This window comes from Vombatus ursinus, unplaced genomic scaffold, assembly GCF_900497805.2.
Source record: "Vombatus ursinus unplaced genomic scaffold, bare-nosed wombat genome assembly UNPS02014863.1, whole genome shotgun sequence".
Classification (NCBI taxonomy): Eukaryota; Metazoa; Chordata; class Mammalia; order Diprotodontia; family Vombatidae; genus Vombatus; species Vombatus ursinus.
Genome location: NW_020954641.1, coordinates 24,555,911 through 24,581,560, shown reverse-complemented (window position 1 = coordinate 24,581,560; position 25,650 = coordinate 24,555,911). Strand labels below are relative to the sequence as shown.

General features: G+C 41.1%; 1 protein-coding gene across 1 annotated transcript in view; it reads left to right on the top strand.

Annotated features, from left to right (window-relative positions):
* The window catches only part of CYFIP2 (cytoplasmic FMR1 interacting protein 2), a 137,483-nt gene that overhangs the window by 98,479 nt on the left and 13,354 nt on the right, over positions 1-25,650 (top strand). Inside the window, exons 24-26 of the mRNA XM_027841713.1 lie at positions 781-924; positions 2,919-3,009; positions 4,762-4,892. Of these exons, the coding sequence (XP_027697514.1) occupies positions 781-924; positions 2,919-3,009; positions 4,762-4,892 (366 nt within the window). The remainder of the gene's footprint in view (positions 1-780; positions 925-2,918; positions 3,010-4,761; positions 4,893-25,650) is intronic.

The window sequence follows — 25,650 nt, the reverse complement described above, 5'->3', positions numbered from 1 at the left end:
TTCTCCCTACAGTAGCAAATCCATCCCTCAATTATACTTCCACAACATTTTTTCACAGCTCACCTCCTTTTCTCCCCCTACATAGCAACCACCCTAGTTCAGAACCTCACGAGCTATCACCTGGATTATTACAATATCCTTCTGCAATAGCCTCCCTCCATCCTCTCTCCCTTCTCCATTCTATCCTCCGTACTCCTGCCAAAGACATATTTCTAAAGCACGAGTCTAACTGTATCCTACTCACTGTGCTACTGTCTTTTGAGGGGTCAGCCTGTGTTACTGTAAATATTTCATTCAACATTACTATTAGGCATGAACAGATTATCTAAATATCCTTATCTTCCAGATTATAAAAAGTGAACTCAATCCTGGGAAACAGTATGTTTAACTAACTTATAAAATCTTCCTAAAAAATGTTTATGCAGACTTGAAATAAACAGATACATTTATTTATTTTTTAAAAATATTTTATTGATGCTCTTTTTTTTAAATTAATCTCTTCCTGTTAACTACCTTCTCCCCCACTCCCAGAATCCTTTCTTGTATGAATAAGTACAATCAAACAAGACAAACCAACACTTTGGCCGTGTTTGAAAACGAAAGCCTCACCCTTCACGTCTAGTCTAGCACCTCTTTTCTAAGAGGCAGGGGACATATTTCATTCTCGCTCTTTTAAAAATAGGGCTTAGTCACTGAAGCAGATGAATTTTAAAACACTGTTCTTCAGGGTAAGAAAAATTCAGTGCTCCATTCACATTACAACCGTTTCTGTTTTTGCAGCCCCTCAACATTGCCTACAGCCACATCTACAGCTCCTATAGGAATTTTGTGGGGCCACCTCATTTCAAGACAATCTGCAGGCTCCTGGGTTATCAGGGCATTGCTGTGGTGATGGAAGAACTGCTCAAGATTGTCAAGAGTTTGGTAAGTTCAGCCTTCAGAAGGCTTGACCCATGTCCACGTTCAGTTAAGTTTTTACTAATAATGAGGGCCTTTGTGAATGAAAGAATGAAAAAGAATTTATTAAACTTTTACTTTGTCCTAGATACTAGAGATAGAAGTAGACTAGTGGACCAGTTCTTGCCCATTAACAACTAATAGGATGAGGTAGTACATATAAGAGGATGGTGGCCAGGCAAGGGCGTTAGGGTCTGGGATGTCACAAAGATGGTGAAAAGAACGGTAGCACAATTAATTGGCACATCCTTTACAGAAGCAATGGTACTGTAGATTTGATTGCAAGTAATAGAAAATTGAGAGATCAACTATTGGGTTGAGGGCTGGCTAAATTTCATAGGTTCTCCCCAAATCATACAGCTTAATCCAGGGGTATACTGGTAAATGTTTAACAACCGTTTTTTGGGAAGAAGAATGTACCCATAACCCATTTATAAGTTTAATCTGTATTATTTAACATTTTCCACAGTGAACAAAATAGATCACACTTTGATTTATAGCCTTTGCTGATTTCAAAATGTAAGTGCCCGCATTGAAAATTTAACGGATCAGCTCTCACCAAGCTAACTCCAGCACAAATATGGTTTATTCCCAGGTTGTGGTTCTGGTTTAGATAGTGGAACAGCAATCACCAGCATTAGGGATTGATCACAGGTTATAAAAGGTGGCCAAGGTGAAGAAACACAGCTCAGTTTCCCCTTTGAGGAAAGGGAGAAGGTGAAACTATCACATTCTTGGGCCTAAAGTCCTGAGAGCAGTTAAATGGTCTTTAACATCACTATACACATTTGTGTAATGGAGGAATATGCCAACAAGGTACATTCTGGATGAGGAGATAGAAATAGCTTCAGAAAGCATCTAGATAAATTAATGGGTTATAGTACATTGTGCTGCATATGTTCCATCATATACCATGAAATGTGCCATGTACAATACAGTAAAATACAACAGACATTTATTAAGTGCATATTATATAGAGAATTGTGCCAAGTTCCAGTAGATATTCAAAGCTTAGATCAGATATATTCCTTGCCCTTAAGTAACTTATAGTGTAGTAGGGGCACAAGATATCAACAAAGATAATAAAAGTAGCCGATAAGCACATCAGAGAGTTACAAAATAGTGCTATGTGCAGTATGAGGGGGAAGGTCATTGCTAATTAGAGTCAAGGGAGAAGAAGCAGGTAAAGACAGTCAAGGAAGGCTTCATGGGCCAAGGGGCATTTCAATTGAGTTGTGAAAGACAGATAGCAATTCAACAAGGCAAGAGAGAGGAAGACCACCCCAGGCATAGATAACAGCACAAGCAAAGGCATGGGATCACAGAAGGATGGTCAATGTTGGAAGTGACCTCAAAGGCCCTTTAATGGAACCAGGAGAATGTAAGCTCCTTGAGGGCAAGAACTATTTGTTCCATTCCTCTAACCCAATCTGAGTAACTTTACAATATAGCCTTTGCTATATTTGAAGTGAGGAAATCTACTGTCTCCCGAGGAGGTCTCCCATTGCATTTCTGGATGGCTCTAATTCTTAGGAAGTTTTTCCTAACATCCAGCCTTAAATCTGCCTCTTTGACTTCTACCCATTGATCTACCCAGGGTCAGGGAAAGCATGACTAATCCCTCTTCCATGTGAGTCATGATATATGAGATTTAGTGTAATTTGGCTAGAATATAGAGTGGGAGAAGGGGATTAATAGGAGATGAGGCTGCAAAGGTACAGTTACACAAGATTGTGGAGAGCCTTAGATGTCAGGCAAAAGAGTCTCTCTGTAGTTTCACATACAGACATTCAGGGAAACAATACGTAGGCCCAGACTCACATCTTCGAGGCTGATATCAAGTTGGACAACCCTTACCTCTCTAGATACCAGGGTCAGAGAAAGAACTTTGGCATGAATGAATCTTGAACCTAACATTTTCTTGTCTTCCCATGCTTTCTTTTTTCCTTTTCCTTTGCCAGCTACAAGGAACAATCCTCCAGTATGTGAAGACCCTGATAGAGGTGATGCCCAAGATATGCAGGTTGCCACGGCATGAATATGGCTCCCCAGGTTAGTGTTGGGAAGGCATTCATTTCAACAGGCATTTGCTTCATGGCTACTACAAACCAAACAGTTTACCAGGAAGTAATACAAAGACAAAAACAAAATTGTTCTTGCCCTAGAGGAGCTTACATTCTCCTGGTTGGTTCCATTACTGTCCAAGTAGATGCCTTTGATGAGCTTTCCTTTGGCATACCAGGTGTCAGAACCATGGTGAACATTGGACTAGGATTCTAGAGACTTGGGTTCAAGTCCCAGGTCTTAATTTGCTTATGGTCTTAATCTTATTTATGCCTAGTTGTTTACATGTTGTCTCCCTCATTAGAATGTAAGCTTCTTGAGGTCTGTTTTTGCCTTTCTTAGCTCCAGCACTTAGCAGAGTGACTGGTACAAGGTACATACATGTTTGTTGATTGAGTATCCACCTAGAAGGTCTTGAGAAAGTCACTTACCTCTCTGAACCTCAGTTTCTTCCTCTGTCGTTAGGGAAGGTTGGGGGTGGGAAGGGTAGATTATGAGTGCCCTGCCTGTGTCCCAAGGTAGGTAGGGAGATCAGGATAAGCTAGAGACTGTACCTGTAATTTCATTGGTAAAGGACCCCCAGATGAGGAAACTTCTACCAACTCAGGTGGACACATTCTCTGCCACTAAGAGTCTCAAAGGGTTGCTTAGAGTACTGAGAGTAACTTGTCCAGCCAGTTTGAGTCAGAGGCAGGACTTGAACCCAGATTTTTCTGACTTTGAACTGGCTCTCCATCCACTAGGACAATCTGCCTCTCCTGGGGAAGATAAAACAAGATAATGAATATAGAAGTGTTTTGAAAAAAAATAAAGGGCTGTACAATAATAATAATAAATAGGGGCAGCAAGGTGGCTTAGTAGATCAAGCCCTGGACCTGGAGTCAGGAAGAACTGAGTTCAAATTCTACCTCAGGCATGTACTAACCTTCTATTTGCCTCAGTTTCCTCATCTATAAAACAGAGATAATAACAGCACCTACCCTTCATGGTTGCTGTGAGGATCAAATGAGATAATAATTGTAAAGCACTTAGCACAGTGCCTGGAACCTACTGTGTAACTGTTAGTTATTATTATTGTCATTATTACATACCAATCCATCTGACCTTTTCCTCCAAACTCCCAAAATGATCTGCCCCTATGAAAAGGCCTCTGAGGTAGTTAATAGCGGCCCAGAAAGCCATCTAGGAAACAGAGGCTTTTGTCATTCCATGACCATGCAGGCAAATAACTGTCCCCTTCCATCGAGATATCTGGTGTCCAGGGAGGGAGTGGGGCAAGGGCCAGGGCTAGGACCAGTGCCCATGGGCAGGAGATTATATTTGAGGTTAGAATAAGATATTTCAGGGGCAGCTAGGTGGTGCAGTGGATAGAGCATTGTCCCTGGAATCAGGAGGACCTGAGTTCAAATCTGGCCTCAGACACATAATGCTTCCTAGCTGTATGACTCTGGGCAAGTCACTTAACCCCAATTGCCTCACTAGAAAAAAAAAAAAAGAAAAGAGAATAAGATATTGCCCTGCAGTGAGAAACACAGTTTTCACCTGAGTTTTCTTCTTGTGGATTGTGGATTCGGAGCCAGGTGATTTTTACACTCCTCAATAGAATCTAGAACAAGTCAGCAAGGTTGCATCTTGGGCACCCAGATTTCACTTCTTCGTATCTCTAATGCTCACCCAGGGTTTCAGCCCAAAGAAGCCAGCTGAAAGCTCTCTGATGATCTGTCTCCTCTGTCTCCCTAGGGATCTTGGAGTTTTTCCATCACCAGCTGAAGGACATCATTGAGTATGCAGAACTCAAGACTGATGTGTTCCAGAGCCTGAGGGAAGTGGGCAATGCCATTCTCTTCTGCCTCCTCATAGAGCAAGCTCTGGTAAGGCCTGGGGCCTCATTCCTCATATCAATCCACACAATTTGCATTTTATCTTAGCTCATCTCACCACGATTTTTGTTAAAAAGGTCACCCCCCTCCAAAGTCTGGATCCCTTTTGATGTGTTTCCCTTAATTTCCCACTTCCGTCTTGCTTGTTTTGTGGTTAGAAGCAAAGTAGGGGAAAGTCTGTGGAGGCAATTGTGACATCCTTGAGTTAACTTTGGATGTTTCAGAGTCTCTCTCAACCAGGAAGGCAGGGGAATCTTAGCAGAAATCAATCAGTGAGCATTTATTAAGTACCTACTGTGTGCCATACATTATGCCATGTGCTGGGGGATACAAAAGCTAAAATGAAAAAGTCCTTACCCTCAAGTTGCTTACATTCTCTCATGGGGAAAAAAGTGCATACACACACTCACACACACACACACACACTCACACACACACACACACACACACACACACACACAGAGCTAATAATTCTAAGAATCAGAGATGTAGAAGGAGCGTCTTCCAGGCACGGGGAACAATATATGTGCAAGGTATGGAAGTGGAGAATGAATTGTTATATATGAGCCATAACAATAAGGTCAGTTTGGCTATTCCACAGAGTGTGTGGAAGGAAATAATGTTTAATAGGTCTGAAAAGTAGGCAAGAGCCAGGCTGTGGAAGGCTTTACATGCCAGAGGAGTTTGCATTTAATCCTAGAAGCAAAAGCAGGGTAGTGATGTGTCAGATCTGCGAGATAGGAAGATCAGTTTGGCAGCTTCGGGGAGGATGAAGGGAAAAGGGACAAGAATGGAGGCAGGGAGAAAAATTAGAAAGTCATTGCAGGTGACCACCTACTTAAAGGGTAACCATGTGGGTTGAATGAAGGGGACGTGTACAAGAGATGTCAGGGAGATAGAATCAATAAAAGTTGGCAACTGAGTGGATGAAGGCAATGGGGGTGGCGGGGAGTGAGGAGTCAAGGATAAGTACACTGAGCTCTAAGTCAGGAAAGCTGCATTCCAGTTCTTTTCTTTCTTTTTTGGAGGCAGTCGGGGTTAAGTGATTTGCCCAGGGTCACACAGCTAGTAAGTATCTGAGGTAGGATTTGGACTCAGGTCCTCCTGACTCCAAGTCCTGTGCTCTATTCACTGCACCACCTTGCTACGCCTGGGCTCCAGTTCTAACTTTACTACTAACTACCTGTGTGACCATGGAGAAGTCGCATGACTTTTCCAGACCTCAGTTTCTTCATCTATCAAAGGAGGGAGTTGAACCAGAGGATCTCAAAAGTCTCTGCTTGCTCTAATTTTTATTTTTTTTAAAATTTCTATGAAATGAGAATGGCTTTGCTCTTCCAACTCCTCTCTAGAGAGGTAGTACTGGCTTCCTCCTCCTTTAATGGACCTGGTACCAGGTTTTTAGCACCATTGAGTGGCCTTCCGTTGCCATGGTGATCTCTCCTCAGAAGCAGCTGAGGAAGGTTGGAAAGACAGCCCAAGACCTTGGAAAGATAAAAGCCCCCGGTGGGGAAATACACTGATGCTTCTATTCATATGTCTCATTTTATCCCCTTTTGCTGACCTTTAATTAGGAGTCTTGATTCAGAAATCATCAATCAAGTTTCCGCTTACTGCCCCCGGGGAGGGCCAATTTTCAGCAAAGTAGAAATGAATAAGTATTGATCAGGAAGGGAAGATCTTTTCACTCAGACTGACTCACCTCAATCTGCTTAATCATCTTGTATCTCGCAAGCGCACAGAGACACACACAGAATCAGAGGTTGTAAGAGGGGAAGAAAACAGTGATTGCCTAAGCCTGGCTCTTTCATTTTATGAAGAAACCAAGGACTAGAGAGAGTTACCCAAGGTCACTCAGCTAATTATGATGGAACTGGGACAAGAGCCTTGGCTCCCTCCCTCCTTGATTTTTTTTGATGGCTTCTGCAGTTTTAAGTCTTTAGGGAAGAGAATTAAAAACAAGGGCCAGGATTATCTAGGGCTGTTGCTTCTCTTTCTGCTGTGAACGCACTCAGAAAATTGTCAGTGCTGAAGCAGCTAAGGAGGAACTTCTTTGAGATAAAAATTGGGCATGAAGTTGGGAGCCAATGATATTATCGAGGATAGTAGTTCAGGAAGGCAGAATAACTCATAATCATATCATACCTTTGGAAGGGACTTCAGAGCCCGTCTAATATTCCTGTCCCATTTTACCTCTGTTTTCCCATCGGCAAAATGCTAGGTTATGCCTTTAGGTGCGGTCACTGTGTCTGTTATTTTTTCAATTAGTGGTGTATTGTTCAATGTTTAACAACCAGCTTTGGGGGGGGGGGATATACGAGTCACACACACTTTTAAATTTAACCTGCATCATTAACATTTTCTCCATCACTTTCTTACGTCTAGACAATGAACAAAACAATAAATCAAGCCCTGATTTAGAGGACTGGCTGATTTCTGAGATTAAATGCCCACTCTGAAAAGATAACAGTCTTCCAATTAGAGCTGGCCCTAGTACACCTCTGGTTTTGTTAAATTATTTTTCTCTGTTACAAGAAAAGGCTCCTGGGGAACAGGAAATATCTTTGGAGATGACCATGATGGAAAAAACTAAAGGCTTTAATAAAATCTTGTTTTAAAGAAAAATTAAATTAAATTAAATTAAATGAGGGATGGACCAGATGACCTCTGAGGGTCCTTCCAGCTGTAATAGCTTCATGCTTCTAATCTAATTGCTCCCATCAACCAACAGCATTTATTAATCATCTCTCTATAGGTCTTTTTTAGATGAGGCGCCAGTTAGCACCTTCTACAATGTCCCCTAGCCAAGGAGTGCCGGAGGAAATAGTCATTAGAAAGTGAATCAATCAAGAGGCTGTTGACATGTTAAAGTTTCCCAGTTCCCTCAGAATCCAGGGCGATGTTTTGAGTCAGTGCCTTGTGGGTTATACCAGCATGCGCCAGAAGGGGTCAGCTTACCGCTACCTTTCCATGCTCACACTGGAGCTGGAAAGCACCCTCCACATGATCTAGTCCAACCTTCTCCTTTTACAGAGGATAAATCTACAGCCTAAAGAGCAGAAGCAATTGGCTCAAGGGCACATAGCAGCAAAATTGGGATTTGAATCTTAGATCTTCTCATAATCCTAAACCCTGTTCTCTGCTGACTCCTTATTCAGTATTCTTGTAACTACACCTTACTGCTACCACTCACCCCTAGAGAGCTTCTTGTTGTTATTGTTGTTGTTTAGTTGTTCAGTTGTGTCCACATCTTCATGATGTCTTCATGAGGTTTTCTTAGCAAAGATCTGGAGTGGTTTGCCATTTCCTTCTCCAGTTCATTTTACAGATGAGGAAACTGAGGCAAACAGGGTTAAGTGACTTGTCCAGGGTCACACAACTAGTAATTGTCTGAGGCTAGATTTGAACTCATGAAGATGAGTTTTCCTGACTCTAGGCTTGGCACTCTGTGCACTATGGCACCACCTAGCTGCCCATAGAAAGCTTCTAAGTTCTCTCATACTCCTACTTCCATCCCCAATGTGCCCAGTTAGTCAATAGTAACACCCACTCAGGCCAATTAACAACAACAACAACAACAACAACAACTACTACTACTACTATTACTATAACTACAACTACTACTACTACTACTCTAAGCAGTAATCTAAGTGTAAACTTTTCAGTTGAGGTGATGCTAGGTATCTAAAGTAGATGCAGAGACCATCATTGGAGATAGTTATTATTGTCCCAGTGGATCTTCACAAAGAGACTGGAAAGCCGTTTGCCCAGGACGTCAGTGTGTTCATCCACCAGACTGAATGATGAGTGAGCTCCCTTCCAGCACCAAAATTCTAGAATTCAACTCTTCTAATCACAAGGTTCTTGGTTTGTCTTTCTCCCTCTTCAGACCACCAGATCTCAGTCTGTTCTTAAACTTTCTCTGGTTTCCCAACCAAATTCTAGATTTTTTATTCTTGGTCCTGGATTTCTTGGCTACTCCTGAGAAATCCATTCTGTTCTTAGTCTAATATTTCTGCCACAAAAACTTTTCTTGTCAGTGTAACTTTTTTTCTTATGACTTGTTATAGTTGTGTTTCCAGCTCAGGTAGTGCATTCTTTAAACATGGGAAGGCCCTGTAACAAAGAGACTCCTCGGTTTATCCAAACCCCAGAGACATTAACAGATCAGATACAAGATAGAAACACAAATGTGCGTGAGAAATCACACTTTCAGGCAGATTCCATGCTGGAAAATTCACTGTTATCTCTGACAGAATCAGTCCTTAAAAACCTGTCCTTCTGTATAATTCAGAGAACTCATTTTATGACTTTTGCAAATAGTCACTAGGGTTAATCAGGGAAATCTGACTAGTGGTAAGGAATTCAGATTTCATGGACTGTTCTACCCAAAACTCTTTTAGAAGTGGGTCACTGTGGTCAAAATATTTGGGAACTGGTAACATAATGAAAGGTGACATTATTATGTAGAATCTTAATAAGAGTGTTATAGGCAGCATGGCAGTGGTAGATTTGGAGAGCTGTCCTCAGAGTCAAAAAGATCTGGGTTTAAGTCTCACTGCTGACACATACTGGCAGCATGACCCTGGGCTTAAATTTTCAGATCTCCAGGCAACTCTGTGAAACTATAAATGCAGATAGGGTGCTGACCTGCACTAGCAGAGAGAGTGCCCTCATCCAGATGTTCCCTATACTAGTGACATTATGGGACTGGTCTATCCCTATACCAGAGTACTAGATTGGGAGTCAAAAGAATTGGAATCCAATCCCTGCTCACCCCCTAATTATGTGATTTTTATAGGTCACTGTTTCCTTCTCTGTAACAGAAATTACAGAAGAAAGACCAGAAGATTTCTAAGGTCTCTTTTAGTTTTATGATTCTATGTTATTACCATTTATTCTTCCCTGTGGGGCTGGAACAATACCAGAAACTTCTTGGGATAATTCTAACTATTTACAATAACAATTCCAGAAAATATAGTTGTTGTTGTTTTAACTGACGAATGCTGACATATACTCAACTCTTAAAGCTTTTTTTTTTGACTCAAAGATCAGAAGTAAAATGACTTTACATAATGCAATTAGATTAACATGCTGATGTATTGGCATGATGATTACAAAATGTTGCATACTTTCATTCAAGCATGAAATAGTTATTAAGCATCTAGTTGGCAGAACCAAAAGAAAAAGAAGACAGGAATAATATTGATGGCCTAAAAAGATAAGACAGATACAATAACATTGTGGCTCAATGTCAGTTTTGCAGGAGTCTCAGCGTAGAGTGCTCCAAGGATCTGTGCTTGGGGTTAGGCTGTTTAACATTTTTACAAAATGACTTGGACAATGGTGTAGATAGTGTGCAGATAATACAAGTCTGGGAGGGAAAGCTAACACACTGGATGACAAATCTAATATCCAAAAAGATCTTTGTAGATAAGAGCATTGGGCTGAATCCAGTAGGATAAAATTAAATGATAATGAATGGAAAGTCTTACACGGATTCAAAAAACCATCTTCACCAATTCAAATGGGGGATGTGTGCTTAGAAAGCAGTTTGTCTGAAAAAGATCAGGGTATGGAGGGAGTGTAAATGGCCTGCTGCAGGCTCAATAGAAGTCAACAGTAAGATAGAGCAGCCAGAAATCTAATGAGATCTTGGATCATAGTAAGAAAGCACAGATTCCAGGAATAATGGAATAGGTAGTCCCTCTGTAATTCTGCCCTGGTCAGATGGCATCTGGAGCATTGTGTTTAATTCTGTATGACATAGTTTAGAAAGGACATGGTAAAGTTGGAGAGAAACCAGAAGAGGACAACTAGACTGCCATAGGGCCTTGCATCCGTGGCGTGTTATTATGGTTGTTTGTCCTTCATTCTCAAAGAGGACCAATGACCTCAGGAAGCAGATGTCCTGACTTGCAAGTGAATTGGATTTAAGTGAAACAGACTATTAAAGGTAGGTTGAATAGAGAATGTTCAGCCTGGAGGAATTTGTCCAGTATGTTCTACTATGGATTCCTTTTGGCTATAGGTTGAGGGGACCCTCCTAACTCTAAAATTCTGTGATTCTGCATTTATATGGGAGTACCAAGTATTATGAGATCAGATGAGGGAACAGATCCCAACACTTCTAAGGAAGATAATTCTTAAATTTATTTTAATTTTGTCCTATCTGAAAAAGCATTTTTCCCCCTGAAGACCCACATTGTACCCATTCTTTACTCTGGCCTTTGACAAAATGCAGTCAAGGTCAGACCTGGCCTTGTTACATTCCAGAGGGGGATTGTGAGACCTAAATCTTGTTGGTAAACCAGGTAAAGCATTGGCACCCTGTGTATTGATTGCTCACTGATTATAGATTGTGTGATTATGGTTACAGAGTAGGAGGATTTCAAAACTATTAGGGGCACCTTTGGTGGTAGAAGTCAGATTATTTTTTCTCTGACAGAAAAATGTGCTTTTGATCAGCCTCTAAAACATTAACCAAGCATTCGGCCTTTACAATTTATCCTATTGTCAGGGAGAAGTTTCCCTTAGTCTCTTAATGCCAAATATCCATTTTCATATGGAATCACAAGTATTGTGGTCAATGAGAATACTAACATTGATACAATCCTGTCTATTCACAAAAGTACTTTCTGACCATTTTCATTCATTTAGCAAGTATTTAAGAGTGTGGTTGATAAATGAGAGTCTCTTTAAGTGTTGGGTTTTGGGTTGGGTTTTTTTCCGTTTCATAGAGCTACCACTTTGGCCCAATTTAAAAACCTCATCAAGTTATTTTGGGGGAAAAAATGGTGACTAAATAGGAATAGCAGGAAATTTACAAGCAGAGGGAGGGGAAGATTAGGAGAATAAGTACATTATGTTTTCTTTGTCCAGATATTTATTGCTCTTTGGGAGATTTGTTCTGCATAATGTATGCCCCAGAGCTACTCCTAACTTAAGCTTGGGGTTTGTTGGTTTGCTTTTTTTTTTTTGGCTTTAATTTGTAAGGGCATCTGCCAACTCAAAATTCAGCATTCATTATAATTCCAGCCTTCCCATTTGATTTACTACAAGATAATACAAATTTTGGAGTATGAAAAAGCAAATAAACTCCTAGATGCTTTCAAGCCCTAATTAGAAAGACATTATAGAGGCTTCTTTCCAAACCCTTCTAAGAGATGGCGTCACAAGGTCTGCCATGTGTCACCCTGACTCAGTGGGCCATGGTGTAATCTTTCTGTCGTTAGCTTCTCTGTCTCTGAGCCCCTTTCCTTAAGGATGATTGGTTGGTTGGTTGGTTTTCCTTTTAAAAGACATGCAAAGGTGCCTTTCCCTCTGGATTTATTTCAAGAGAGATGGCTTCAAGCCCAGATGGTTTGGTAGAAAGTGTCTTTTGTGCCTTATCCCCAGTGAACCCCACAGGAGGGATGGAACCTCCACACAATCAAGTTGAACTTGACACAGAAGCAGACTCACCCATAGGCAGAATGGATAGATGCTGACCTGTCAGAGTGCCTGTTATTTATGGACATTCATTCATTTGGATTGGGAAGGCTTTTCCCCAAGAGAGCAAGTGAGATAATACTTTAATAGAGATTAGTCAAGCAAACCAGCAAGGCCCTAGGGAGTAATAATAACAATCCATATATACATATTGAGAGGCAGTGTGGAATTGGTGATGGAGGTAGATGGAGGGGTGGCCTTGGAATCAAGAAGCCCTGGGGTCAAGTCCTGCCCCTGCCCCTCCTAGCTATGTAACTGTGGACTAGTCACTCAGCTTTTCAGTATCTCAGTCACCTAAGTCTGTACCGACCGACTATAATTTGGTTACTCCTAACCAAATTGTTACACCTAAATTACTGATCTTCATTGGCAAGTGACAGGTCAGGATCACACAACAGTATTAGAGCTGAGATCTAAATCCGTGTCTCCTGATTCTGGCCAACTCAGATTTGCCAACTCAGGTGCCTATTTCTTCCTGGCCTTATGAAACATTTCCATGAAGAAAGATGGAGTCTACATGACCTAAGATCCTAGAAATGATTTAGTGTGCTTGTGTTGTGAGTTCCAAACCATCCTACATTTAGCAAAGAAATTTCCTATCCAATTGTACATTTCTCTCTGGCTTGCTGGCAGGTAGGCTTTTGAGACAAGGGTGCCCTCTTTAGTATCACTGTCTAGGTAGTATTAGTTTGTTATCATTCAACTTCTCTTTCAAGACAGTATGAGAAAAGAAGAAATGGCCCTCATTTTAATTAAGACATGGATTTAATTTCACTTTTTTCCAGTCTGTCAATTTGGTGATTTCACATCCCAGTGATTTATAATAAATGGAGTTGGTCCCCAACCCTAAACCCCTTAGCCCCAGTATATTTCCAGCTGAATTCAAAGTATCACAGACCTAATATGTGGTTTGCAATACATCCCAGCTAACTCTAAGTGGCAAAACATAGGCTGCCCTATATCATAGCAGTAAAGAAACCCACCAGATGCTGGGAATATTTATGATCCAGAATGCTAACATTGAGTGCCTAAGGTTTTTCAGCTAGTGTTTGCAACTTGAGACTTGCTAAACCCTTTTCCCTATGGTAGAGTCTTCATGTTATGTCCTTGCTCCACTGAGAGAGACTCAGCAACTCAGATTTGCCAATTTGTGCCTGGATGGTTCTAACAAAAATAATTTCCCTAGAGATCAGAAGACCACCTGCAGTTCAGGTTTAGTTCAGGGGGATAGGAAAGGAGAGCATATCTCTACTCTTTGTTTGTACTAAATCTGGAACCAGTAGACTGAGTCTTGGGACCAGAGGACTTCCAGGCCATCTAAGGAAGGGCAAACTAACACATGTCAGAAATGGAGCAAGCAGGCCCATGATTAGCCACTTCAAATCCAACCTCAGTCAAGAAGAAAGACTCAATCACAAACATAAAAACAATTAAAACTAGCCTTCAATCTATCCTCCAAGAAACAAAGATTTCTTGAAATTCAAATACTTGTAGTTACTCTATTGCTATGCTAAGTAGCTCTTGGCAAATGACTTCACTTTTTGGTGAAGTTTTAGGCAAGGTCTCTAGCTGAGAGAGTAAGGGGAGGAGTACAATGGTAGGTTTGACAAAAAAGGATTTGGAGTAGGATATCAAATTGATTAAGAAAGTACCAAAGGACCATCTTGCTGCAGTGAGGGCCCAGTTGAGATCATGTAATTAAATTTGTAATGGACCCCATCAGCATGGTTTCATGATTTTCTGCAGCTCCATTGAGCAGCGTGTGAATGGGAGTGAAGGCAGTAGGTGCTGGGAGTAATCCAAAGAGGAAGTTTGGCCACTCATAGTAGTGAACAGGATGAAGAGGCAAAGGACTTGAGAGTAGAAAATAAAGAGAGTTGAACTGATTCACGGAAGGGTTGAGATAAGGAAAAGAGGAGCAGTGATAAACTGGCAAAGAAGTGAAGATAGAGGAGTCAGAGGTCAGTGAAGATGAAGAGCTGTAGTGGCTATCAGGCAGAGGGAAACCTGGAATGGTAAAAGATTATGATCAGATAAAGGAATTACAGAATTCATGAACATAGAAGTGAAACAGTCATAGGTGATGGCAAGATCAAGGGTATGTATGACCATCTTTATGTAACTTAGGCAGAGCAGAGGAGTGGGTCATGGGAATTGAGTAGATTTAGGAACTGTGAAGTTAGGGTATTTGAGAGACTATTAATATGTATATTGAGCAGGAGTTGGGCTAGAGAGAAGACTGGACTGTGAGCCAGATACTTAATTGTTGCTGTCCTTGTTTTCAAAGAGGATTAATGACATCATGGGTGACGTCTTGACTTGCATATGAATTGGATTTAAGTGAGGCAGAGTCATCAGCCTCACTCTCTCTTCCTGAGTCTTCAAATCCAGTGGCAAGACAAAAGTTGGATGACAGCAATAGCCCAGGATGCTGGGGATGACCACAGCATATTCTATGCCTGACCAAGTTCTAAGCACTCCACAGCTTTCATGGCTGTTGGAACAAATTGTTCCCTTCTGCCCATTCTACCAGGGTATGCCCAGCACTTTATGAGGATGAAGCATATATTAGAGAAGTAGTGAATGGTCCAGTCAAACAGGGCTTCTTGCTGTTCCTGATAAACATCACTCCATCCTTTTCTTCATACTTTTGTACAGGTTGTCCCCACCCCCAAGCCTGGAATGCACTCCCCCCTCACCTTCATCTCTTAAAAACCCTAGATTCCTTCAAAGCACTACATGAAGCTAGATTTCACCCACAAAATTATTTCAGTTTTGTAAGCATTTTAATATACTTATATGCACATATGTTGTATCACCTGATAGTATGTAAGATCTTTGTAGGTAGAAGTTGTTTTGTTTTTGTCTTGGTGTCACTGTAAGTCAGTCAATACGCATTTATTAAGTGTGTACTAAGTGCTGGACATTGAGCTAAGTGCTGGGGATACAAAGAAAAGGAAACACATAGTCCATGACCTCAAGAAGCCTGCATCCCACAGCCTAGCACAGTATAGGTGCTTATAAAGCTGTGTCATGCACAGCAGCCACAGATGAGGAAACTGAGGCAAACAGGTTTAAATGACCTGCCCAGAGTCACACAGTTAGTAAGAGTCTGAGGCTAAACACGCTAAATCAGGTTGAGAGTAACTGACAGGCCTCAAACCCATCAGTGAGTTAGGGGGATGTCCATCCCAAGCACATGAAAACTTCCCCCAGCAGAATGAGCAGATGAGAACAACTTGTTCCAATGGCCACAAAGGCAGCTGAAGCAGGTGCTACGGAGCACTTAGGGTTTGGTCAGACATTGAAGATACCAAGGTCATCCACTGCATCCTGGACCGTTGTCAGTCATCCTTACTTTTGTCCTACCACTGGACTTCAATGACCCTGGAAGAGAGAGTGAGGCTGATGACTTTGAACAACTCTGCCTCACCTGAATCCAATTCATATGCAAGTCAAGACATCACCTGTGATGTCACTGGTCCTCTTTGAAACTAAGGACAATCAACAACAGGTGCTTATCATCACATAATAGATGCTAAATAAATTCTTTTTGATTGGCTGAGTTGTTGTAGCCAAAAAGTTCATCATCTGATGGCCAACTCCCCAGTAATGGACTTCTAAGATGGTAAAGTAAACCAGCTACATTGAAATAAGTTAACAAACTATTTCTAAAAAAAAAAAAGTTCACAGATTCCAAGAACCTTTGCCCTATATAGACAAGAGTCACCAGCTACAGAGTTTGTGGTTGAAGCCATAGGATGGAATTATTCACAGAATGAAGGAGTATGGAGAGTAACAAAAATCCTAAATCTTTTGTTTTTGTTTGGAGTGGGGTTTGGACGTGAACATGGGAGTTTATTTTCTTTGGTTATATATGCAAATTTGTTACATTGTTTTTAACTTCTTTTCATTTGGGGAGTGGGGTAAGGGAGAAAAAATAGCTAAAATAAAACAAAAAATGCATTGAATTTCCCAAAATATCATGAGAATCAACCAAGATAAATGAAAGAGAACAAAGTATATTCAGCCTATAGAAAACTCACATGGGACATCAGTAGCATTCAAGTGAAAAATCCAAATCTCAAAGCAGTTGAATGCTTGTCTGTGCATGCTGTGCTCGGTATGGTACACCAGGGGGTAAATACAGGTCTTGCCATACAAATGCTCAGCATTTCAATAAATGGGATCTCAAATTAGCCAACCACAATTAAATGCCAAAAATATTTTAAGCCAACCTGCCCTCTTTCCAGGAGGAAATCTGCACGGTCAAATACATGGATTTAGCATCAACTGCTAGATAAAATCCAGTAGAAACCCCAGCGGAAAGGAGACAATCACCTCTGCTGAAAGAGTGTGCAGGCAGAACAAAAATGATGAAAATGTGAGCATTTCCTCCCTAAGATGTAACCAAGCTCTAAGGGCTTAGTCTCTAGCAGTTGTCAGTCTGGAAGCCTGGTTGCCCTGAAAAGACTCCCCCACCCCCAAACCAAATAATATATTTGCATAATATCTGGAGCATCTGTGGTTCCAGCATGTACTTTCAGTGTCCCAGGCTTATCAAACACTCATCTCCTCAGTACGCTGGATTGGCCTGAGACGTGGGGACTCACCCTGCAGTCACTTTGGGGGCTGTTGTTGTTGTTCAGTTGTTTCAGTCATGTTTGACTCTTTGTGACCCCAATTGGGATTTTCTTGGCAAGGATAGTGGACTGGTTTGCCATTTCCTTCTCCAGCTCATTTTACAGATGAGGAAACAGACAAACAAGGTTAAGTGACTTGCCCAGGGTCACACAACTAAGTGCGTGTCTGAGGCCAGATTTTAACTCAGATCTTCCTGATTCCAGGCACTCCATCAGGGGACCTGCTGATGGTATTAAATAAATGAGTGAAACAACACAGGTTGACAAGATACCCTGGCCCTGGTAAATAGTGCCCCTTATTGAGCTCATGGCACTTAGCAATGTATATGGATTCTAAGGTTCACTGGTATTATCCAGTCTTCCACATAAATATTAATTCAAGTATTTATTAAGCCCACTCTCTGTCCTGAGTCCTATGCTAGGAGCTCCAGGTACTTTTGAGAGATAAGAGATGTTTAAAACAAAGACCATTCACTGAAGGAGCTATCTTCTCCTAAAGACAAGACATGCTTAATTGAAAAAAAAAAAACATGAATTTTTTTGTGGACCAAACCTGTGATTTCATCAGTGTAGGGAGTTTCCAGGGAAGACCATCCTCTGGCAATGCAGGCTGGCACCTTCAGAGTAACTTGCGGTGTTATACAGTTGCCTGGGGCGCTGAGATGATGTGATTTGCCCTGGAGGACAGCCAATGTGCAGCCTTTTGTCCACGAGTCGATGCTGCCTCTGGTCACCTAGATCAGTGCCAAAATTAAGGAAAAAAATAAGAAATTGGGAATCTGAGGAAAGAAGAGATTTCTATGTGTTGGAGTGTTCAGGAAAACTTCAGATTTGGGTTTGAATTGGGCCTTGAAAGAAGAATAGAATTTTGATCGAGTGCAAGAATGGATATTAAGATAGGAGGGAAAGGGAGGGGAAGTGAAGGTGAGGGATAATCATAGTAGGAACTGCTCTGAATATTTCCTCTAGAATCTTGGATGAGGAAAGGGAAATTAGTTGCTCATGATAAGGTTATCATGAATAGACTTATGATATGAATAGACAATGATCGTGACTTCACTGGGGAAGAAGATTGGCAACAAGCAATGAACCCAGAAGGATAAGCTAGGTACAGAATTTAAGAACATTAGAGCTAGAAGACCTTAGAAATTATCTAGTCCCTGGGTGGAGAACCTTTGGCCTCAAGGTTACATTGGGTCCTCTAGGTCCTCAAGTGTGTCTCATTCAGTCAAAGCGTCATACTTGAGGACCTGGAGGTCCACATGTGGCCTCAAAGCTGCAGGTTCCCCACCCCTGATCTAGTAGATTAGAAAACTGAGGCTGAGAGATGTCTTTTTTTTTTAATGTTTTATTGATCTTTTCTGTTTTTATGCCACTGCTACTTCCCAATTGATCACTCTCACCTAATAGAACCAACACATCCGACTGACAACATGAAAAGATCCACACCAATAACTCTCTATCCTCTACTGAAGATATGATATATAGGATATATACTGAGGATGTAGGCTTCATCAATTATCTAAAACTAAAATTAGACATTAGAGTGACTAGCTAATGTGATAATAAGAATTCTGTCTCTCGGGGTTGTTTTCGTGTATATTATTATTGGCATTATGTATGCGTTCTCCTGGTTCTGATTTCTTCACTCTTCCTCAGTTCATGCAGAGTTCCCTTGTTTCTCTCAAATCCCCATATTCATTGTTTCTCGATGAAGTAACTTTCCCAAGATCATACAGGCTGGAATTCAGCTGGAATTCAAATATAGGCCCCCCAACCCCAAACCCTCTGCTCTTTCCGTTACAATATTGTTATTGTACAATAATGTTCTTTTTCTGGGGTCCAGGGGGATGGTTCCTTCCCAAGGTTCTTATTTTACAAAGTGTTTCGTCTAAGCCTTTGAAAATCAGCAGTTGTACTAAGAAATAGCCCCACTAAGACGGCGAAGCCAGAAGTCCCAAGGAAATGCTGCCGTGTTTTAGTTCCTTTGAGGCCCAAACACTGGTTTATGGAAGAAAAATCTATTAGAAGGTTTCAAGGTCCAGCTTTTTAAGAAGATGATGACTAGAGAAACACAGAGGAGGAGGAGAGTAATTAGAGTTTGGCAGTTAAAATGGAAGTTTGTTAATCCCTGTACAGAAGCTTTTTTGTCTGTGTAGAGCTGGGGAATAAGGATAACTCTCCTGTCTTCCTTCCTAATTTTAAATCACTTACAAAAGTCCCAAACTAATGAACTCCAAACAAACAAGTATTTCTTGCATCGTAGTATAATTTGCCTAACCCATCCAATATGTAATAAATAAATGTGCAGACAATGCCCAGATCTTCCTGGGGGATGTTAAGGCACATATATTAGGAAATGCACATTTCTCATCTCTTTCCACACCTTCAAGAAATGAGAAGCCAGTCCGGTGTTCAATCACTTCTAGGATTAGCTGGTAAAGGACCTTAGAAATCCTAGCAAAAAGATTTAAGGGGCATGGATAGCAGTCATAGGCACATGAAGTTATTTACATAACATAGCAGAAAGAGTTCCAGATCTGGAATCAAAGGACCTCCAAATCTTATAGTATGACACTTCTGCTTGGCCTAGAAAACTAAACCAAACTAGGTGGTGGATATTATAGGAATAAAGAGTGGTCCATGATTTCATTGACACAGGGAACTCCCACATGATGAAACCCCTTCTACTGGTGCAGGTCAATACTTTTCCTTCCTGGTCTTACCTAAAGAAGCATCATTGAGGGGCAGCTAGGTGGCTCAGTGGGTAGAGCACTGGGCTTAGAATCAGAAAGACGCATCTTCAAGAGTTCAAATCTGGCCTCAGACACTTATTAGCTATGAGACTCTGATCCTGTTTGCCTCACTCAGTTCCTCATTTGTAAAACAAGCTAGAGAAGGAAATAGCAAACTACTCCAATATCTTTGCCAAGGAAAGCTCCAAAGAGGGTCGCAAAGAGTCAGATAGAACTGAACAACAACAAAGAGTCATCAAAGAATGCAGCCTGCAGGCCACGCTGGCCCACAATACTCCTGAGTTTGGCAGAACCAGACTAACATATAGTTGGGAAACATTTAATGAAATAAATAAAAATACTATAAGACACAGATAATATCACATTTAAAAATTAAGTCAATTTGTGACCTTTAGTGATTCTTATGTACAGATTAGTGGCCCCTGTTTCTATTTGAATTTGACACCTCTGGGGTGTCAAACACTATGATATTCTGTGACTTTGTCACAGCCAGTGCTTCTCAGAGGAAAGACTTGAACCCTGGTCTTCCTGACTCCCAGGACAGCTCCCCATCCACTACTACACACTATCTCTCTTCTGAAAGTTATAAGAGGACAAATTTCAGCTCAACATAAGAGCTTCCTGCCAACTAGACCCATGTAAGAAATGGAAAGGGGCTGCTTCTTCATGAGGGAGTTCCTTATCTCTGGAAATGTTAAGTACAGTTAGTACCATTCAAAGAGAACTTATTCTAATTGCTCTTTGCACTACAAGAGATTCCGGTTCAGGTGCCTATTGGACAAGACAACCTCCAAAGTTATTTCCAGCTCCAATACTCTGTGGTTCTGGTAGGTGGTTGGACTAGAAACTCTTAAGATTCCACCTAACTCAGAGTCTATATTTAATCAAAGGATAGTCCAATGGGATGGGACTGTGAATTGGAGGAAAAGAGCATTAAAAACGGTGAGAATCATTGTGATTTTGAAAGAGAGTCCCAGACTCTTCTTGTTGTGAGGCTCTTATCTTCCTACTCCCCTCTCTCTTAATGGGTAGGGCTTGATAAAAGGTTTGTCAGAGCTGGAAGAGACCATAGAACACAGAAGGTTAGGGCTAGAAGGGGCTTAGAACATAGCGTAATAGCACTAGAAGGAGCTTTAAAACAACACAGCTAGCTGTTATGTTGAAAAGTATCAGATAAATTAATCCTTGCTGAGGCATCAATATCTAATAGTAATCATAATAATAACATTTATATAGCACTTACTATATGCCAGGCACAGTGCTAAGGGCTTTACAATTATTTTTTCACTTGATCCTCACAGTAACCCTGGAAAGTAGATGCTATTATTGTTCCCATTTTACAGATGAGCAAACTAAGGCAAGCAGAGGCTGTGACTTGTCCAGCTAAGTGTGTGAGGCCAGATTTCAACCCAGATTTTCCTGACTCCAGGCCCAGTTCTCTGTCCACTGCACATCCACCTGCCTAGGTAACTGTAAGGACTATCAGAAATCCAGGTATATTTGTAGTTTAACGTGATATTGAGGAGAGACCTAAAGGAATGCATCCCTAATGGTGAAATTGCAAATACGTGGCAGATGATAGGGAAGAGATTTTTCAGTGATATAAACAATCAACAAATGAACTTAAGTGCTTGCTACATGCCAATCCTTGTACCACGTATTGGGAATGCAAGCTAAAGAGAAATAGCCCTTGACCCCAAGGAGTTACATTCTAATTTCAGAAGTAGTGTGAAGGTACAGACGTGTCAGCAGAATAGATACAATAGACACGAAGTAGTTTGGGGAGAGAGGGCACTAGCAGCTGAAAAAAAAAAAGCATCATGTAGAAGCTGGCACTTGAACCATTTCTCCAAAGAAACCAGAAATGTCCAGACACAGAGGTGAAGAGGATGTGGAGGACAGCCAATGCGAAGCCACAGATAGGGTATAAAGCAATGGTGTGTGTGTGTGTGTGTGTGTGTGTGTGTGTGTGATAGCATAGTATGAAGGAATTAGAGCTCCAGGAAGTGCCTAATGTATAAGAAGACCAGAAAATTAGGAAGGGATCAAATGATGAACAGATTGAAATTTCAGACAGAAGTATTTATGTTTGATCCTAAAGATACTGAAAAAAAAAAACCCTGGAGTTTATTTAGTGCAGGCAGAGAAGTGACTTGATCAGACTGAGCTTAAAGAAAATCACTTTGGCAGCTTTATGGAGTTTGGATTGGAGAAGGGAGAAGTTTGAAGCAGGGAGTCCAATTAGGAGACATAATAATCTAGGCAAGAGGTGATGAGGGCCTGAACCAAGATGTATGGGTAGAGAGAAGGTTAAATATTTGAGAGATGTTGTGGAGATACAATCAAGATTTGGCGACAAAAGATAGTTGGGGCACAGTGGATACCGTGCCAGGCCTGGAGTCAAGAAGACTCATCTTCCTCAGTTCAAATTTGGCCTCAGACACTTCTTAGCTGTGTGACCCTCGGCAAGTCACTTTGCCCTGTTTACTTCAGTTTCGTCGTCTGTAAAATGATCTGGAGAAGGAAGTGGCAAAAGGACTCCAGTATCTTTGCTAAGAAAACCTCAGATGGGATCATGAAGAGTCGGACACAAATGAAATGACTGAACAGCAACCAAAATGAGAGAGAGTGGGGAGTGGAGGAGGACGCTGATGTTAAGAACTTAGGTGACTAGAGGGATGTAGTGGTACCCTAGATAGTAATAAAGAAGTTCAAAAGAGGAATGGGTCTGGGGAAAAAGATGAGTTCTGATCTGGTCATGTGGAATTTAAGATCCCTAGTTACACATGATGGTTTGTATGATTAGCTCTCTATCATATTGCTCACATTGGCTATTCCAAACATTCTCTTCTTAGAGAATTACTTTTCACTTTTTACTTACTTATTTACTTTACTTACTTACAGGGAAAGAATTCCTAAATTACTCACTTTTCTCTCTCTCACCCTCAGCAGACCACTTCACCTTCCACTTTACTGAGGAAAGTCAAAGTCTTGTGCCTTGAGCTCTCCCTTTCTCTCCTCTCCCTCTAATAATTCCCCCAAACCTAACCTCTTCTCCCCACTCGTGATCCTCCACTTAACTGCCAAAGTGAGCTGCCAAAATCACCCGCTCAGCCTCCAAAGTCTCCCATACTCACAGGCACACAAACTCAGTAAACTCCAATGGTTCCCTATTGCCTCCAGGCTCAACTGTAAACTCTTCTGTTTCGCTTTTAAAGCCCTTCACAGCCTGATGTCTTCCTGCCTGTTCAGTCTTCTACTTTATTCCCCTCCATGTACTTAGCCTTCCTTCTTGCCATTCCTCTAAAATGACACTCCATCTCTTGACTCCTGCCTATTCACTGGCTGCCCCTCATGCCTGGGGTTCTCTTCCTCCTTACCTCTACCTCCTGGTTTCTCTGGTTTCCTTCAAGATGAAGCCCAAATCCCACTTTTTCCAGGAGGTCTTTCTCAGTCCTGTTTATTACTAATGCCTTCCCTATGAGATTACTTCCCGTTTATACTGTATATCTCTTGTATGTGCAGAGTTGTTTGCATCGCTCATTAGAATGTAAGCTCCTTGAGGGCAGAGACTGTTTTTGCATTTCTCTGTATCCATCAAACCAGGCAAAATAATAGATTGATTGTGTTCTCCTCTCCATGAAAAGGATGCCTCTTCTCTTTGCCAAGGTTAAGCCTTTTCCTTGTGCCTTTGATCTATTGACTCCCATCTCCTCTGAGAGAGTGTCCTTCCTATCATTCCTTCTGTTTCCCTCTTCTTCAATTTCTTCTTAATTTATGTCCAGATCTGTCTGTACTTCAAAAAAAAAAAAAAAACAACAACCGCATTCACTCAGCCCTGCCATCTCTTTAATCAATTGTCCTGCATATCTTCTCATTTTCACAGTCAGTCTACTGGAAAAGACCATTTAGTTCAATCCCTCATTCTCTCACCTCCCTCTTACTTCTCAACTAATCAATCCATCCATCAACAAGACTTTATTGAATACTTGTAATGTATACAAAGAAAAAACAAATAGTCCCTGCCCTCAAGGAACTTACATCTTAATGGAAGAGACAAAATATATATATAAATAGGTACCCATATATATATATATATATATAGAATAGTAATCTTAGAGGGGAAGATACTTGCATCTGGAAGAACAGGGAAAGAACTCCTAAAGAAGATGAGATTTGGGCTGAGTTTTGAAGAAAATTTTAAAGAAAGCCAGCAATCAACAAGCATTTATAAAGCACCTACTACATGTGGGGCACAGGTGAGGATACATATGTAGATAATAAAACAATCCCTAATCTCCAGGAGTTTATATTCTAAGAGATAAAAGTGAGGAGGGAGACTGTTCTAGGTATGGTGGGACAGTCAGTGAAATGGCAGAGATGAGAAAAAGAATGCTATAAATGGGGTAGAGGCCATTTTGGCTAGACTATAGTGTGTGTATAAAGGCCAGGAATGTGGAATGAAGCTGGAAAGGTAGGTTTAAGTGCAAAAGAAGTTTATTGCATAGAAGGGGATGGTGAAGGGGGGAAGGGGTAGTGTCATAGGTGAGTATGGGAGCTGACATGGTCAAACCCATGTTTTAGGAAAATCACTTTGGAAGCTGGGTAGAAAATGTATTAGAGTAGACAGATACTTGAGGAAAGGCAACCAATTAAAGGACTATTGCAACATTCCAGGAAAGAGCTGCTAAGAATACATAGGGAGATGCCGGTGTAGAAATAATAAGATTTGGCAGCAGTTGGTGAGTAAGAGTGAGGAGTCAAAAAAAACGAAGCCAAGCTTGCAAATCTGGGTGACTGGAGGGATAGTGGTGCCCTCAAAAGTAACAGGGAAGTCCAGGAAAGGGGAGGGTGAGAGGAGGGTGATGAGTTCTGTTTTGGACCTGTTGAGGTCAAGCTGCTTGTGATACATACAGTTGGAAATGTCCAGATGGTTAATATCCCAAGACTCTATCCTTGGCTTTCTCTTCTTTTTCTATGTCTTTCTTGTTCTTTCACCATAAGTTCAGTTATCATTTCTATACAGATGGCTCTTAAATCTATATATACAACCCTGATCTCTCCTAAACTGGCATCAACTGCCTTCTGAATACTTCTACCTGGATGCCTCTTTAGTATTTAAAAATCAACATGTTCCAAGTAGAACTAATTATTTGCCCTGATAAACTAACTCCTCTTCCAATTTCCTCTGTTTCTGTGAAGACCACTCCCCTCCTTCCAGACGCTAGGTTCTCAACCTTGGCACCATCCTTGACTCTTCTCTCTCCACCCTACTTCTTACACCCACTTGTTAATTCTACCTTCACAACATCTCTGACATTCATCCTCCTATTTTCACTCGTACTATCATTACTCTTGTTCAGGTCCACATCACCTTTTGCCTGGAATTTGGCAATAACTTCCTAATTGTTTTTCCTGTTCTAGCCTCTCCTCCCTCTGATTAATCCTACACACAACTGCCACATTAATATTCCTAGAATAAGTGAGACTGTACCACTCCCTTGCTCAAAATCTTTAGTGTTTCTCTGTTGTCTTGAATATAAAATACTAACTCTTCAGTCTAGCATTTAGTCTTTCATAGTCTGGCTTCCACCCACCTTTTCAGAGATATATTATTCTCTTTCATGTACATACCATTTCAGTTAAATTTAATGCTCTATCTCCTTTCTCTGAAGTCTTTTCTGACATCTTACCCCATCCTTGTTGCTAATCCTTTTTTTCTTCTTAAACCATCTTCTATTTCCTTATTTTTGAACAGATTGCATGCCCCTAGGAGAACCATAAAGGGACAGCTAGATGGTTCAGTGGATAGAGCACTGGGCCTGGAGTTAGTAAGACCTATGTTTAAATCTGGCCTCA